Source organism: Bombus pascuorum, chromosome 11 (assembly GCF_905332965.1).
Source record: "Bombus pascuorum chromosome 11, iyBomPasc1.1, whole genome shotgun sequence".
Classification (NCBI taxonomy): Eukaryota; Metazoa; Arthropoda; class Insecta; order Hymenoptera; family Apidae; genus Bombus; species Bombus pascuorum.
Genome location: NC_083498.1, coordinates 7,197,349 through 7,214,208, shown reverse-complemented (window position 1 = coordinate 7,214,208; position 16,860 = coordinate 7,197,349). Strand labels below are relative to the sequence as shown.

At 34.4% G+C, this 16,860-nt stretch overlaps 2 protein-coding genes across 2 annotated transcripts in view; one reads left to right on the top strand and one right to left on the bottom strand.

Annotated features, from left to right (window-relative positions):
• LOC132912184 (syndecan) overlaps positions 1-10,997 on the top strand; it is a 236,918-nt gene extending 225,921 nt beyond the window's left edge. Inside the window, exons 2-5 of the mRNA XM_060969378.1 lie at positions 983-1,166; positions 2,417-2,520; positions 3,223-3,391; positions 4,636-10,997. Coding sequence (XP_060825361.1) covers positions 983-1,166; positions 2,417-2,520; positions 3,223-3,391; positions 4,636-4,817 — 639 coding nt within the window. The 3' untranslated portion in view covers positions 4,818-10,997. The remainder of the gene's footprint in view (positions 1-982; positions 1,167-2,416; positions 2,521-3,222; positions 3,392-4,635) is intronic.
• On the bottom strand, positions 10,996-15,191 carry LOC132912166 (probable peroxisomal acyl-coenzyme A oxidase 1). Its single transcript, XM_060969347.1, has 11 exons — positions 15,025-15,191; positions 14,380-14,539; positions 13,959-14,127; positions 13,743-13,866; positions 13,542-13,661; positions 13,237-13,352; positions 12,912-13,081; positions 12,592-12,754; positions 12,176-12,519; positions 11,833-12,088; positions 10,996-11,715 (listed from the first exon to the last, which is right to left on the bottom strand). Exons 1-11 carry the CDS (start codon positions 15,152-15,154, stop codon positions 11,455-11,457), a joined length of 2,013 nt encoding a protein of 670 aa, XP_060825330.1. The 5' UTR covers positions 15,155-15,191; the 3' UTR covers positions 10,996-11,454.
• Positions 15,192-16,860: the final 1,669 nt, after the last annotated feature.

The window sequence follows — 16,860 nt, the reverse complement described above, 5'->3', positions numbered from 1 at the left end:
GAGTAACCGGAAACCACCTCTTGAAGTTTCCTTGATGTGTTCCGCAAACTTACCATTATTAATCATTGCGTTCAGGAATGTTTTATTTTATATCGATCTCATTATACCCCATTATCACCATATTATTACAATTCTAACTTGCCTTAATTGTGGTAATGTGTTTCATTGTTATTGTAATATGGGTGGTACTATGGGTGAATTTTCACACTCACTGTCAGATTATAATTATTTCTTCTTAATTAGAAATAAAATGAAAGCTACATGTTCTTCAAAACACGCACTTATTCATAGACAAATATAAAATACAGGAAAATTAGGAAAAAGATACTTATGGAATGGTACACTATAAAAATAATATGAGACTTTGTATCATAGTTTTCAATTTGTAGTTCTTCTGATGAATTTTCACTCGTGGTACTAATTAGGGTTTAATATGAAAAAATCATTAAAATAGAAAAATATTCGAATAGTTTTAAACAGCTCTTGTAACTTGCTATAAGGCCATGTTATACGAATGGTTGAAGCATGGGATACGAAAATGGTATGTTCCTTTTTGTACCTTTTTCTTGTTAGACACGATGTTACATTAAGGAGCCACGTAAAGAAGAATAAAATCGGGTTTTCCCGACATCGGCGTTGCGTAGGGTAACTCGATAGCAGAACAGACAAGCTTGTCTACAGGAATGGATTCTATTTGGGGGCACAAAGAGTGTCGTCCAAGTATAAAAAGGACCCAGGAAAGAGACGAAACGAAGCTGTTCATATGGTTTCGTTATAGAACACAGATCCCCTCTGTTTTTCTCGTTTTCACTTTCTTCGTGATCCTTTAATCTTCTGCCTATAAAAAAAATTTATGTACTCTTAAAATATTGTTTTACACTAGAGGCACATTAAATAAAATAAGATTTTTCTAAGTTCTTTCTATAATTATCAGGAAGATACTTAAATTGAAAAGTAAAAAATTTTGTTCTTTTTATTGCAGAAGGATCAAAACGAAAAAGAGAGGACAGCGGGAGGAAGTTCGACGTACAATACGTCGGACGACATCTATTTGGACGACCAGGAGTTTTTAGAGGGATCTGGTCGAGGAGGCAGCGAAGGTCGCGATACTGAAGCATCCGGAAGTGGCCTTGGACCGGACGACGAGGACGGCGACGACGATCACGGTAAATATATTTTTTATTTATTTATTTCTTACTTTGTCAATCGACTGTCGACATTTACGCAAATTTATAATTTTATTAATACAACTAAAAGAATAAGACCTAAGGAGAAATTTGTTTCATTCATTAAACATTATACTTTGGATATTTTGTATTTACATATAATATATTTTATTATATGCATTCTATACATTTGAATCTTTTAATTTTCCATAGACGCATAAAAATCTGTAGTCTATTTATTATTTTTCATTTATATCTTCAGGATAATGTGGATATTTTATAGCTATCAAAGTTGCATTGAAAAAAGTGTGATACTAATCATTAACTTCGATGTTATAGGAAGTGCAGTCACTCCAATAGAATTGTTCTAATAGAATTGTCACTCCAAGAAATATGGAGAAGTAAAACAATTATTTTTTAATTCTTCTGCACAAAAGTTCCGAGAAATTCGATATCGATAAACTTCAGATCAGACTAGAACGTAATTACCTTCCATTGTGAGTATTTCAGTTTAGAGACAAATAAAAAAAAAAGGATATTGAAGTATTTGGGCTGCGAAACAATCGAGCATCATCCCGGCTTTTTTCAAAAAGCTACTCATCCGTGCGAATTCCATCGACGATCGAAAAGCACCACCCAGAGATCGACGGCACCGAAGAGTTCACGTCCTTCCATTTTGCTGAAAATTTTTCAATAAAAGCGTGGCTCGCGGAATGCATTGTATGCGGCACACCAACGGTGCGCGTCACGCGATTCCCAGAAACGTTTCCTCTTTTTTGTCTCCATTTTTCAAAATTGCCAAGCTGGAAACGCTTCACGTTTTATCGTTTTCCCATTCAAATCTCTCGATCGTTCCAATGATCATCTTTGACCATCAAAAGTACTGGGAAAAAGTGACGAACAATTTTTTTATTACTCACATATTGGGTATTTCTTTTGTGATTGTTATGTTTAAAATGCGGATTTTTATGCAAACTTATATTTTTCTTAAGGAAATTAAAGAGATTTACTTCGCTCACTAAATACTAGTGTAAATACTTTAGATATTTTACATATTTTTGCATTTATATATTTTGCGTTTCAATAAATTCTCTGTAAATGCATGAACATCCACAGTATAATTGAATGCGGTTGCAATTTCTTGCTCTTGCTTTTTATTTAATTGGCAAGATAATTGCTTAAAGTCTTTTATTTGGAATACTTAACAGTAATATAAGGAGCGAATTACTGTTTCCTCTTTTCTCTTACAGATTTTAATACCAACAACAGGATAGAACCGCCTCCTCAAAGACCGGTAGACCAACCAAAAGTACCATACTCCGTCGACGAACCAAGTGTTAAAACTAAGGAACAGGTGAATATGGCTGAAGTTTTTATGATTAATTACAAACTCCTGTCAAGGTATCTTTGCAAGATTAAAAATCTTCTAATTTATTATTATAGTTCCTAAACTATTACATCGTCCACCTTTCTAAACTTATCAAATTTATCATATTACAAATGGAAATTTCATACGCTATCAAAAAATAAAATACAACGTAATTAATTAAAACAGTACATAATATTTCATCATGCGAAAATGTGTATTTTATTCTACTGCGATTCTTTGACTTTTATATTTCAATTTCACCCTTGTTTCAATGAATAGGAGAACTTTTAATATCTCAAAGCAGGCTTTAACATAAAATGAAAACAAGAAATCAATAACGATTCTATCATTTTTTTTTTTTTTACAATTGAAGAAATCTGTTGACAATAGAGAAATAAAACATAGCAAGAATGAGTCAAAGAACGTAGCAGGTTTAAGTGTTATTGTGTTATAATTAGTTTAGTGAAATACTATCCGACACTTTCAGTTCACTATAACCCACACTGTCATTCATTGATCCTTTTAACAATGAAAAGATATACCTTCTCTCCCCCAATTTTACGCAAAGGGAAAGCCCACCGAGACGCGTGTACGTTAAGGCGGGTTATTAGATTTGTTCGAAAACACACCTCCTGGCAAGCCGCCGAATTAAACGGATTAAACTGATTAAGCGGTGTACCATTGCAGACGATCATTGAGCCCGTAAACCGACCCGACAACGAGGTCGATGTAATCGAGCCCTTAGATGTCGAGGACGACTCGGAAAGCACCGACGACCACCACGACGTATACATCATGAACCCGAAACACGAGGACCGTGCCAGCTCTTTCTTTGCTCAGCCAGGTGTGCTGGCAGGTAAGTCTACCTTTCTCATACTCTTGTAACTGGTTTTACAATTGTAAGCAGTCAAGAATAAAATATGTAAGCGTACATTATTCATAGTTAAGAACTTGAGAGATTGTTTTAATGTCAGGTTTTTAACTACTTTTTAGTTTTTATTTGAATAACTGTATAAATTTAAATAAGAGACTTAAGTTATAGATATTTGGAAAGAACTTTCAAATACATTATTGTAATATTATAAATTATATTAAATCTTATATTATATTAATATTAATAAGCTATTAGATAACTCTTCTCCATAATTTTTAATTACATAAAATAGCAAGATTTTTAGTTTATAGCTACTGGATTAAAAATTATGTTTAAATTTGAATTAAAGCTTCTGTCGAATCTTTTTCCAATTTTGGAATATTTCACTTGGAAGTTCCATATCTTTTCCAAGTAATAAGTACAGAAATGCATGCATTATTGCTAGCATTATGTATCCAGAACTTTTCATTCTCAAATTTTTGCTGTACGCAAGTGAAATGATTAAATATACCATTGTACGATTAATTATGTTAGAATTCGCCAAACGCAGTCGCTTTGAAAGTCAGAATCCGGGTTTACAGAACCGAAACTACGCGAAAGGATCGCATTATTTATTAACGCGTTGCCTCAATATTAAATTCGAAGTATAAGGGCAATACGCGGATCAACATTCCATGAAAACGGTATTTATTCAGGAGAACTCAGTAATTCCGACGAAATTCTGGGTTAAGTTAACTTATCAGCAGCTACGCATAATAAATGTCCTACATAATTAACACCCTGAATGGTTTAACGTCGCTGAATAATGAATTGATCCTGCTTGTACGGCTACTTAAGATATTTCAAATTTGAGACGCTCTTTAAAGTCAGTTCAAACTAGATTTACTATCATAAAGAAATAAACTAAAAGACAATTAAAATAGTATTTTGAGAAAGTTAATAGAAGAGAAAAAATAGATAAATAAGTTTGGAGTATCTAATTATAAAATTCAAGGAACTTATTAAAATACTATTTGTTAATTTGTAAATTTTGTACACAGATATTTTCACATAAACAGCTATTATAATTAATTAATTAAATTAATATAAGTGCGTCAATTACTCTGATCCTATTTCATCAGCTTATAAATGTAAGCATGATATTAAGTAATCCTTTATATATTTTATATAACTTTCATCTAATTTATTTGTTTAATTCTATTCTAATCAAAATTGACCTTTTGCAGCGGTGATTGGTGGAGCGGTAGTTGGCCTGCTTTGCGCAATCCTGGTGGTAATGTTCATCGTGTATAGGATGCGCAAGAAGGACGAGGGCTCGTACGCCCTGGATGAGCCAAGAAGATCACCAGCGGCGCAGGCATTCCCTAAGCCCGGTGCGCCGCATCACAATCGAGAATTCTACGCTTGAGGCGACAAAGCTTATCTGGCTTTGGCACCGCCCAGTTTTGTCCCACGATACCATGCTGAGAAAGACGATGTCCTTCAACCGAATTAAGCGCCACCGCCGACGATACGATACATCCGGAATCTCCCACGAGGATCTTGCGAAACACCTCGTTCACTGACCACAGAGAGACTTCCTTCACGTCGGGGACAAGCCAACCACCTTTATCTCTTTCTGACCTTTCAATCAAAGATTTACCCAATACTCCTGTTTCCTTTCATCTAAACGCGCCTTCATTCTCTTAATGATCTGTTCATTCGATGATATTCTGCGTTTTATCATAGGCGCCTGTCTTTTTTTAATTTTGAACCGATCACTTTCTGAGGTGGAACCTCCCTTAACCCCACAGCACTCTATTTTCCTACTCGTGTGCCCTCTCACGCTGCGAGTAGTCTCCTGGGTTAAGCATTAGTCCACCTCCGAGAGTAGAACGTAGAGACGTAGAATCGTAGAATGGTTTTGACTTAACTTATTTTATACTTTCGTACAAAGTCGGTGTTTCATTGTTGGATGTTTGTCTTTCTTCCGTAACTATCGTGTGCTGATAGAACTAGAAAGAGAGGGCGATGACTGATGAACCGCCCCGTCGTGAGTACTCGTCGGCAAGGTCGCGCCAATTCCAGATGCATTTACACAACGTGTATTTCAAAGCGTATGCGTATCCAGGCGTACGTATACGCCTCCCTGTACAGGACTGAGAGCGCGAAAATTCGTGGGCGATAAACGCTGCTGGTATGTCGTTAATCATTCTGGCCCGGTGGAAGGAGGGAAAGGAAGAAGGATCGTTGCGCCACCGTGATTTCTCTTCGACGCCAATCCCTTGAACCACGACCTCGTTTATCAGCGTTTCCTCTCCTGTTCTCCCCTTAGTTTTTTTTCTCCCTTCTCTGTTTTTCATCCACTTTCTTCTTGTTTTCTATTTAATGATCGTTTTCCAGATTTGCAGAAACGTTTTTAACAGTATGACCGCACAAGGACTTTGATCCATTGTCGTGTTTCCCATTTCTCTAGTCCGGTTCTATGGAATTGCAATGCCCATTACAATCGCTAGAGGAAAACTATTCTATAAAATATGAAATTGTCCTTATTTTTTAAGGTTTGTTTCTATCTTAGAAATTCTGTAACTTATTTTAATCGCTAGGTTGAGAGTAATAGAATTATAATAATAGTAAGGAAAATAAAAAATTAGGAAATAGGCGATGACTATTTGGGAAAAGTGATAGATAAAAACGCTAAAAATAACTTAAGGTTCTTAATTTTTTAAAAGTCATTAATATACCTAGATATGCCGTAGGATAATTAAATAGATAATCCAGTAAGTTAAATGGATTGTTTATAATAAATGACTATAACGTGTTTGCATTTTGGTGAAGGCAAACAACGCTAATCATTAATTAAAAGAAAATTTAGAAAAAATTGAATACATATTAAATCAATTAATTTAAATTAGGTATGTATTCAAATGTTTGTATGTTAAATCACATTAATCGTACAATTTATCTCCTAATCTTACATATCGGTATTTGGTCACGTCAGGTCAATTTGCTATTCAACCTTTCTCCTGTTTTTTCTAATATACATATATGGTTCTTCAATGAACGTCATATGGCACAAATATAGTCGCAATGTTTTCCTAATAAGATACTTCTCTAATATATACGACAGTTATTTATTTTTGAGTTACTGACATAAGATCGATAACTCCGTGAATAATTAGACTTAAAATTCCATATGATAGTTCCAATCATAATCTCGAGATTTTTACTGTATTTATTCGTCGAACGTGTGGATTATTTAAATTATTGATTCACTTACGAAAACTTCCAGAAACGAGTAATGTGAATCCTAATTTAAAATCAGAGAATCTGTTTTATTAATAAACGCATGTTTCATTAGGCTCATGATAAGAGTTAAGCCGAAGCCGCCAAGCGAAAGTGTCTTCGTCGAACGCGGTTGTATCGATTGCCATGCACTTACGATTAATGGATAAAAAATTAGGCGTGCCATTTTAAGCCACCTTAAGTGACGACGTTCTCCACAACCGATTGGTCGATCTTCCGTAAGAGCGAAACGAACGACATTTGCGAAAGAAGAGATTCACTTATCGATCGCATTTTATCAATAAATTGAGCACAACGTATCCTCACGATCATTCCCTTCTTCCACCTTAAGGAAACTAAGAAACATTTTGTATCTTAAGGAGAGAAAAAGCTTCTTCTGCTAGTCGAGAGAGATTCTATTTGCCATGGACAAAAAAAGAAAAAACAAAGAAAGACGTTTAAATTTGCTGCGTGTACGCAAGGACGTTACACCTTCCGATGTTGAAAGAAACTCACATGCGTACACGCATAGATTTATATACGTAAATACGATTTTCATCTCCGACTACAAAGAGACACGCGTATGCCATATTGAAAAACGAAGTAAAAAAAAAGAAAATGATACGAAAATGAAAGGTACACACGCAGACACACACACGTACAAGTGTATATCTATTTGTTCCAAGATTTTCATCCGCGGTATTTATCCTATGGACGATCAGCATCGCGAAATACGTTGTAATAATTTATTAACTTTTTCACGTAGGACCAAGCGACTCCCCTTTCTACCCCTATCTCCACCTCCTAACTTTCCTGTACATTTTCTTTTTAATTTCCCCTCCTTCATACTTCCGGTGATCCTGTGAATCGTTAACTGTCTCTCCACAGTTATTTGAGATTTTTTCGGCGTCTCGTTCGCCTCTTTCCAGGTAGAACGCAATCAATGTTTTAATCGTCAGACTATAACGTTAAAAATGACTATTTTATATATGATTTTGTTAAATGAAATTGTCAATCAGAGGATATATTTGATTATGCTACTGATTGAGAGAAGGGGATTGTTAAAAGAAAAGAAACAAAAAGAATTAGTGAGGAAATAGCGAATTAATCGATATCATTGTAACGTTATTATTATTATTATTATTTTTTATTATTATTATTATTATTGGAACATAGCGTTAGTAGTCTGAATTTTTAATTGCGCCATTTAGAATACGTTGTTCCACCATGTTCCCTCCACTTTCGAATGATAACAATTTGTAGGATCTAGCGCTATCTTTTACTACCCTGTTAGATCGCGATATTAATTGACGTTAAATCTTTCCTGATGAATAAATGTGAATGTCAAATAATTTCTACACTTGGTAAAATAATCTTATATATACGATGTTACAGCTTTGATAATATCTTATATATAACGTTATGTCATTATTATACCCTGTGCAATAATAATATGAATTTTACGTACACTAGCCGTTGCATTTATTATCGCCCGAATCGACCAATACAAATAAAATAAAGCAACGATCGTTTAAAACAAACAGAATCTGACACCAGAAATATTGAAAATATCAATGAAATTAATTTGTAGTGGACAAAAAGAAAATAGCGAACACAGAGAAATTTCTATTTTCTCATGTAAATAAATAAAAAATTATTAGGATCCTATTTTTTAACGTGCGAAAGTTTTATTTAAACAGTAAGATGACCATAAATCTGTGTTCTACCTGCGTAGGAGGAACACGGGCGCCATTTTTATAAAGTCCGATGTATCGGGGTAAAACTAAAATATATCATGTCGATACTGCCATGTACTAATTACATAAGGAACACCAATTGCCTACGATAACTCTGGTAATTTTCTTTTTTCGCCATGGCGATTTTTCCCTGGATGTTTTTCATAGTAATTCGTTGCTAATCTATGCCTTGTTTCGTCTCACTTCGAAACGACCATTGAACGTTACGCGCGAAGCGTTTAAATTTAATCGACGTATTTATAGCCGATGTCTCGGGAGGCGATTTTCTGTGAATTGCTTGTAAGAAAAAGAAAATATGAATGAAAGTCGTACGTTCGTCGTAAACCATGGAAATTGTTTCTTGCGACGTCGATTTATATGTTTTCAGGTATCGCGTGTTCTTTTCATTGAGACAACTCTGATAATTCCATCGATTAGCGCATTTTAATAGTGGGCGCTCGTTGCTTCTAAATCGATCTTATCGATTTGTAAAATGGCTGGAAGCTATTTTTTAAGTTTATTTATATAATAAAGTATCTAAACGTCTCTACACGCACGATACTGTAACAGGTAGTAATAAAACAGAATAAGTGTATTGATAGGGTCGACTTGGAAGACGGAACTATCTAAGTAAGCGGCTGTTCGATGTACAGGTTATGTGAGAAGCAAAGATCACAAATAAATATCGATATCTAAGTAAAAATCATGAAATCTGTCTGAAAAGTTACGATACGATAACGTGTTGGAAAAAAAATGATTGTGTTTAGGGTAAGTTACTTGCAATAAATAGAATGGAAATTAATTCTCTCTTCTATTTCTCCCAAGATTAGTGGAATACTACCGCAGTACCTAAAAATCAATCGTGCAGTATATATACAAATTTTATGCTTTTGCTTTGATTTAATTCGAAAATCGTTTGAAAGGAAATTTACCCTTGTTATATTAATAAAAACGTCGTAATTTTATTATCAAAATTAGTCAAAATAACTAATTGTAAGTATGCAATCCGTGTTTTTCCACGTCGAACCAGCTCTACCAATTTTTAGATACAATTTTCCGTTTCTTCGTCTTTTGGAAACACGTTAATTCCCCTTGTCCTCTCCTCTCTTTCTATTCAATCTTTCTCTCTCGAGAATTTCTTCTCCTCTCCTGGCACTGATGAAAAGGAATCTGGAGATCGAATCATAATCTTTATTGTAATAATAATCGTACGCAACATAGACAAAGGATTGTTTGTTAGATAGTAATTAATCCTCCGTGCGGTGATGCGAACAAACGCGAAAATGTTGTTTTTTAATGAACAAAAATTTTGAGTTTCTTCCTTCCACGAATGTGAATATTTATAAATAAAATATAATTTATTGAGAAAGAAAATTAGAAATTTTTTATTGTTTGTCATTTACTGATATATAATCTATTAAATAAAAAAAATATTCTGTTCGTGAATGACGAAGAAATGTCTTTACAGAAGCTTGCATTTAGACGCGATTGAAAGAACACATTATATTCGACGCGAGAACCCTAGACAACAAAAGGAACGAAAGTAAAAAATGCGCGTTGCATTTCATTTAATACTTGAAATGCGCCGTCTAAGTTCTATGCGACGAGAAATGTAATTGTAATGAGATCTTATTTTATAAGAGGATGTATTCCGTAAAAAAATGCTATCCTAGTAAATGAGAAGTCTGTCTAAAATTAGACAAAAATCCCATAGGCCAGGTGGACAAATGAATAATAATTTTAAAAGTGAATATAATTAATATTTAATGATAACGATAATTAACAATATTATTTTTTAAGAATGCGTATTGTCTAACCTCCGCTCCTCCCCTTCTGGATCGCCCTCGAAGATCCATGAAATATATATTACATATATGTGTATATATATTCGTGGTCAGTGCACACATATACAAGTATATACATGTATATGTATTTGTTTTTAAAAAAAAATAATCGCTCGCCGATGAAAAAAAATTATAGTTTTTTCTTTTCTACTGTTTTACATTTTTGGTCTACGTACATATATGAGTATCACGATTTTATCGGTCCATCCATGAAGTTCCTAGGACCTATGATCTACATGTAGTATGTCCAACAAGTCGGTGCAAATAAACCAGATAATAAGATAAATGTAGCCATTGCCTAGCGAATGCTAATTATCTGCTGACTTTCAAAATGAACAAGTATTAATGGCCAAGAATTTGTTTTGCAATTTTGTTTATTATATTATTTATATTCGTAATTCCGTTACTTATATAGGTAATAATCATATCTCATAAAAATAGCGAATAAATTAACGTTCTTGGAATATTTCTATTTGAAATATCACGTACTTGATACTCGTTGGATGTACTATACACACACGAATTGATCAAAGTTGTAGATCATGATACGGAAGCGGTACCAATGAATCTCACAAATTACATTTCATTCGTGAATAAATCGCGTTATTTCTATTGTGGGCGTTTAAGTTAACCAGACACGTTATTATTAACAGAAATTAACAATAATTGCACTATGTTAGTATAACGAACAATAATGTATGTCATCGCTCCTATTCTGTAAATAAACACTGTGCCGTATGAGAACCTTTCAATTTTAAAATGTAATTTTCTTTGATGCGTTACAGGTTTAACAGGAAAGATAGACACTTGTGTACTTGAAAATATCACTTTGCTAATTACAAAAGCTGCATGGAACATGTCATTTTTCACAACATATTTAAAACATTTTATCCCAGAATGATCACACAATTCTAAAACGTTTTTCTTCAAAATAAAATACTATCAAACGTGCATTCGAAATTATTACAGCGATGGTCCATTATATAAATTAAATATCTACAATGAGAGTCCATAAGAATATTACAAAACTACGTTTGTTCCTTCTCTTTTTTGTTAAATACTAACTCTCAGCAAAATGAGCAAATGAACACGTACACATTCTTTCCATATTGCTAATATGATATAATGTTACAATTGTATTCTATTAATTGTAGTAGACAACTACGACTTAAAATTTTTTTTTAAATGTGGAAAGATTACACTATAAATTACTCTTAACGAATGGCTGTATATATTTTTTAAAAGACATGTTCACAGTTTCACGGTTCAGAGGACTCTTCATGGCTTCTTGGAATAATCGTTCGTAAACGTTACCATCATAAGCACCCAAAGCCGAGCAAAGAATGCGATCATCGAAATCGAAACCGTCAACGATTCCTACAGCATTTCGACGGATTGTCATCAGCAAATATTCCAAGCGTGAATGGAGTGTCGGAACATGCTCTTTCTGCATAGAAGAAAACTAAAAAAGAGAAAGAGATGAATCACTCCTGAATTTAAATTATCCTACAAGATATAGTAATAAATTTTTCTTCTTTCGTTGTCCTCTGTGAGAGTTTCTAAAAAAATTAATACTCACCCGAAGAAAATTGCCAACGTTCTTCAAAGCCCAATATACGATATACAGCTCACAGAGTTGAAACATTACTTGACGAAATTCTTCAGACTTCGAGTTTAACTGTTTAATAGATTTTGCAAATGTTTTTACAATAAAGACTCGAGCGTGAGCTTCCGCACACTGAGCTAGTTCGATACTCGTTTGGTTCCACGCTTCCTCCAACGTAACTCCATCACGTATCCTGCGATTCAAATGTTCTGCTGCTAAACGAATAGATCTACGAAATGGAAAGAATATTATAAACATTCCGATGAATATCTATGTAATTATTCAACAATATTTGATGTATTCGGGAAAAGTATACCCTGCGGCTACTGCTTTATACGCATCAATCAGACATTCCAAATCGTTACTCCAACGACGATGTTTTACTCCTTTTGCTACTTCGTTAAGATACTCTACAGATTCTGGCAATGATTCACCAATCATAGTTCGTATCCATGATTTTACGAGGTACCTAGCTGTTTGCAAAAGTAGGACTGTATTTTCCCCTTCGTAAGTACAGACTGCGGTGGCCAATCCGTAAAGTGTTGGCAGATTGCTGGCAGTCATGTATCCATGTCCACCACAAGATAACCGAAGCTGCTCTATTCCAGCTGCTGTATCTGCAGATACAACCGCTTTTAGGCAACATGACAAAGAATGCAACTGCAAAAGAAATTAATAGAGCTAGAGATATGAAGAAAAATATACTACTATAAATGGTATAAACATATCAACCTCCGGTAGTTTTTCATAATCAGCCTGGTGCAATTCACTTTGTACCGTATTATACATATCCCAAACCCAACTGGCAGTAACTTTTATTGCGAAACATGTGGCAATATGAGGGAAGATTTTGTATTGTTGCGTTACGTAATCGAGAATCTGCACCTCTGGTTGGCTGAAAAAAAAGAAAGGCGAGGATAATTTAATATTAGTAGGAGAGATAATCTGTAGTTAAAGCTCTAGTTCAAAGTAACATTTCCCATGGAACGATTTTTTAAGAAAGAGACATGGAGCAGTCGTTGTTACTAGAGATTGTTTTTAACAGAACATACTCCGGATTTATTTGACCCTGACGTCTTACTACGCTGTATCGAACCGCAATAGTAACAGCCTTCGTTAAATAGTGTAAGAGTTCGTACAGCAAATTTACTCGAACGAACACCATTGCACCATACGTTAACTTATCATTTGTAGATTTTACGTATGTTCCATCTTCTAGTACCTATAACAAGAAATGTAACTTTACAATTTGCTCTATCGAAGATTAGGATTTATGAACAGTTCTGTTTACACAGATTACGCACATAATTTTCCTTTCAATTTCACATCAATAAGATGAGATTGCATTTCTTATAGGAATTTTGTATGAAAAGTTACCTTGGAATTCTTCATCAACATATTCTCCCGTGGTATCCTAAAGTTACGAAATCCCAGAAACCCATTGTTAACGCCATTCATCCCCAATTTTGTACCAATTTCTCCAATTATAATGCCTAAGAATCACATACAGATTAAATTTACTCTTTACTATATCCATTGTTCAGCAAATTAGATTTAGATCATAAACAGGAAAATTGTCTGATTTCATAATTGTTGTTTGATAATGTGAACAGTTCTCTCTTGTACACATTCCAATATAATATATAATTGATTACAGAAGATTGCGACATTTATTTGTGTACCTTTTAAAGGTTCATGTGTCTCCACGTCTCTTAATTGTACAACGAAAAGATGAACTCCCCTACATTCTCCCTGGGTGTATAATTGCGCAACGACTATTGCATGGTTTGCAGTGTGACCCACTGAAAATTTTAATTGTAGATAAATCATACTGTTTTAGTGAACAACATTATTATTATGTTAAACAATTACAATATACTTACGTCCGCCTGGCCACCATTTGTAGGATGTCAAAGTTGGACTATTCAAAACAAACTCTTTCGTTTCCGGATCGTACGTTGCAGTAGTTTCCAAACCCCTGAGAAACGTTCCATGGCCTAGTTCGGTCTAAGGCAGAAGTGCAAGATTAAATTTACTTGAAGAACTTTTAGAATCTATGACAATCTTGTTTAAGAAGAATGTTCTCCCTTACGTATTACCTGAGCATATGTTCCTATAACATTGCCGGGCCAAAGTCTGTTTAGCCAATATGCTTGCTGTTCAGGATTTGCCTGTCCCAGAATAGAGGGTAGAAACATAGCATAATGCAGGAGGATTGGATTTCCATCTTGAAATAGTGCAGGTCCAAGTCTTCCCGGAAAGATTTTCCTGCAAAATGACTATATTGAAGATGCTACTATGTTACCAGGTAACCAAGAAAATAGTACTATTTCTTAACATTGAAAGAGAATATTCAAATAATGTATTTATTCATCCAAACGATCGTATTTATTCGTTAATATAATTATCCTCAGATTCAATGGCATTTAATGTAGGAGGAAACATCTGCGTATTTGTTTCTCTGTAAGAAAAAAGAACGGAATGGTCTTTTCTCCGTGAAAAGTTATGTGAAAATCTTACTGAGCTAACACAAATTCCTCCATTCTCGAGAGTTGTAATTTTTTAATTTTAGAAAAAACGTCACGGAGAATTCGTAGAGAATCTTCATATACTTCTTTATGGCTCTTATAGTCCTTGGACATATTTTCTTTTAACGTCAGAACATCCGAAAAAAATTGTTCTGAAAATAAACATTCATGTAAGTTGACAAAGTTATCGATAAATTATTTGGTAATGATGTGAGCAAATTTTATCGCAGATTTTAGTTACAATTACAGATTGTACGGCAAAATGATAGCACATCCCAGAAATTTAATAGTTTCGTAATTTTTATGTAATAAATATGCTTACTTAGAACGTCCAAAAATATATAAGATCTTTTTTTATTCAACTTATGATATAAATATAATAAAAATCTTTAAATCTTTAAGTATACGGAGCGTGCTGTCGTTTAATCACGCGACGTGATCAAAAATCGCAGAGATCTATTTATATTTTTAATATGAAATAATCTTCGTTGATTTCATTACCAATTTCACTGACCGATAATGTCCTTTTTCGCGTATTTTAAGTATTTTCCAACCCGATAATGTTAATTTTTTGTGACGAATGTTTCTCTAATTGCTATAATTTGAAGACAAGGAATTCAAGGAATTCTAACTATACCTTGATCACGACGTTGCTTCGTTTTTTCTGGACTACCATCGAGAAAATAGGTAATTTCCACAGGATCAAACGTACACCTACTTCGTTCATATTGTAAATCCTTGTTTACCACCATTTTCTGTTGCCTCATATTGTACAGATCGTTTAACACCGTCAACTGGGAAAATCAAACGTGTCACCGTACTGATCTGTGTTAATTTGCTACAGAAATGTACAGTTTAACGTATAAATAGACAGTTTTACGTAATGATTGTGAACTTTGTTATTACAAATTTCAATATTTATAGCACTACAGATACATATTCATGCTATTAATGATCTAATCTCTTCAATTTTGTATTTTATTACAGCAATCTGATTTAATATTCATTAATGTTGACGCTAATAGTTGTTGTTTAACCCTATTATCGCTATTACCTTTAATTCTAATTTTTTAGTATCGTATTCTTAGCATTTAGTATATATATAGAGACAATATGCTTTACTTATTGCGTTTTTTACTGCGTCATTAATGTACTCTACACATTTTTGTAGTGAATCACCAATACCTTGCATCCTTCAACTCATTCCTAAAGCTAAATCTTTCCATGTGTCTCCATATCTCCTCGCTCCCTCCTTTCCTTAGGTGCTGCGGTAATTCGCCTATCCTTACTAGCTTGTAGCATGAGTTGAACCTCCAATATCTGATCTTCTTATCTCTTTCTTTCGCCTGTTCCTTCTCCTTCCACTCGTCTATCTCATTCCTCCTCCTTCCCTAAACTTTTTGCTTCATTTCTTCTATCCAGACAGTTCTTCCTCCATTCCCTCCCTTCCCTTCGCTTATCTCAACACCTTCCTGGCCACTTTACTTCCTCCTTTCTCTTCTCAATTTCTCCTCAACACGTTGACGCCGGCGTGTATCACCGGTGGCTCACACGTACCTGTTCCGTGAGGCGGGATGCATCACGGTGGGTCATACTTGTATTTCACAAAATAGATAGTGCAAAATAGGTTTATGTTATCTTATCTCAACATTATAAACAGGTATTCAATAGTAAAAACATAACAATTCAATATTATAAACTTGGCATAATTATTTACATTTTTTATGCAATTTTTTAAAACATGTCAGACAGAATGCCGGCTGGCTCTTACAACCATCACAATACGATGTTACTTCTTTGGCTTCATTCGCAGCATTCTCTCTACCTTTTATTCTACAAATGCGTTTATAACATTGTTTACATTGCCGTCTCGTTTTACTCGCGAGCCCCTGGTACGACTGCAGAAAATGTGATTGTTTTTTGGGCAGTACTTACACTACGTCCTAACACTATTTTCGTCGTGCATGTTCTTTACGCGCGCCGTCGTTCTCCGACGAATCTGAATGACTATCACTTTTCCTGTACGTAATTGAAAAATTGTTTGATTCGCGCTGTGAACGTTTCTTATAGAAAAATGTTCACAGAATTACGTGCGATGGTCAGAATTCGCGTCAGACCTCTACTTTTTGAGAAAAATTGAAAAGTACTGTAAAATTAGGGCCAAAGCTGGTCCCGTCAGCTTTGCTGAAAATTTACAGATATACGCAAACTGATAATGCCAAATTATTGTATATCAATGTATTAGTTGAAGTCCACGAAATTCATTGAACCCAACAGGATAGCTTTTGTAATGTTGCTATAAATCGACGTCAGAGTTAAAAAATTTTAAAAAATGTGTAATCTGACGCTGCGCTGTCCCACGAAGCAGACTGTGCGGTCAGGCGCTGCCTCACAGAGAAAACCCTGAATATCAACACCGGCGTCAACGTGTTAAACCTAACCCTAACTTACGCCCTTTTCACCTCATCTTAGA

Coding starts and splice junctions, on each gene's coding strand:
- LOC132912166 (XM_060969347.1), bottom strand. CDS start 15,154: ATGAGGCAACAGAAAATGGTGGTAAACAAGGATTTACAATATGAACGA. Junction 14,128..14,379: donor GAGGAATTTGTGTTAGCTCA/GTAAGATTTTCA, acceptor GTCATTTTGCAG/GAAAATCTTTCCGGGAAGAC. Junction 12,089..12,175: donor TATAAAGCAGTAGCCGCAGG/GTATACTTTTCC, acceptor TCCATTTCGTAG/ATCTATTCGTTTAGCAGCAG.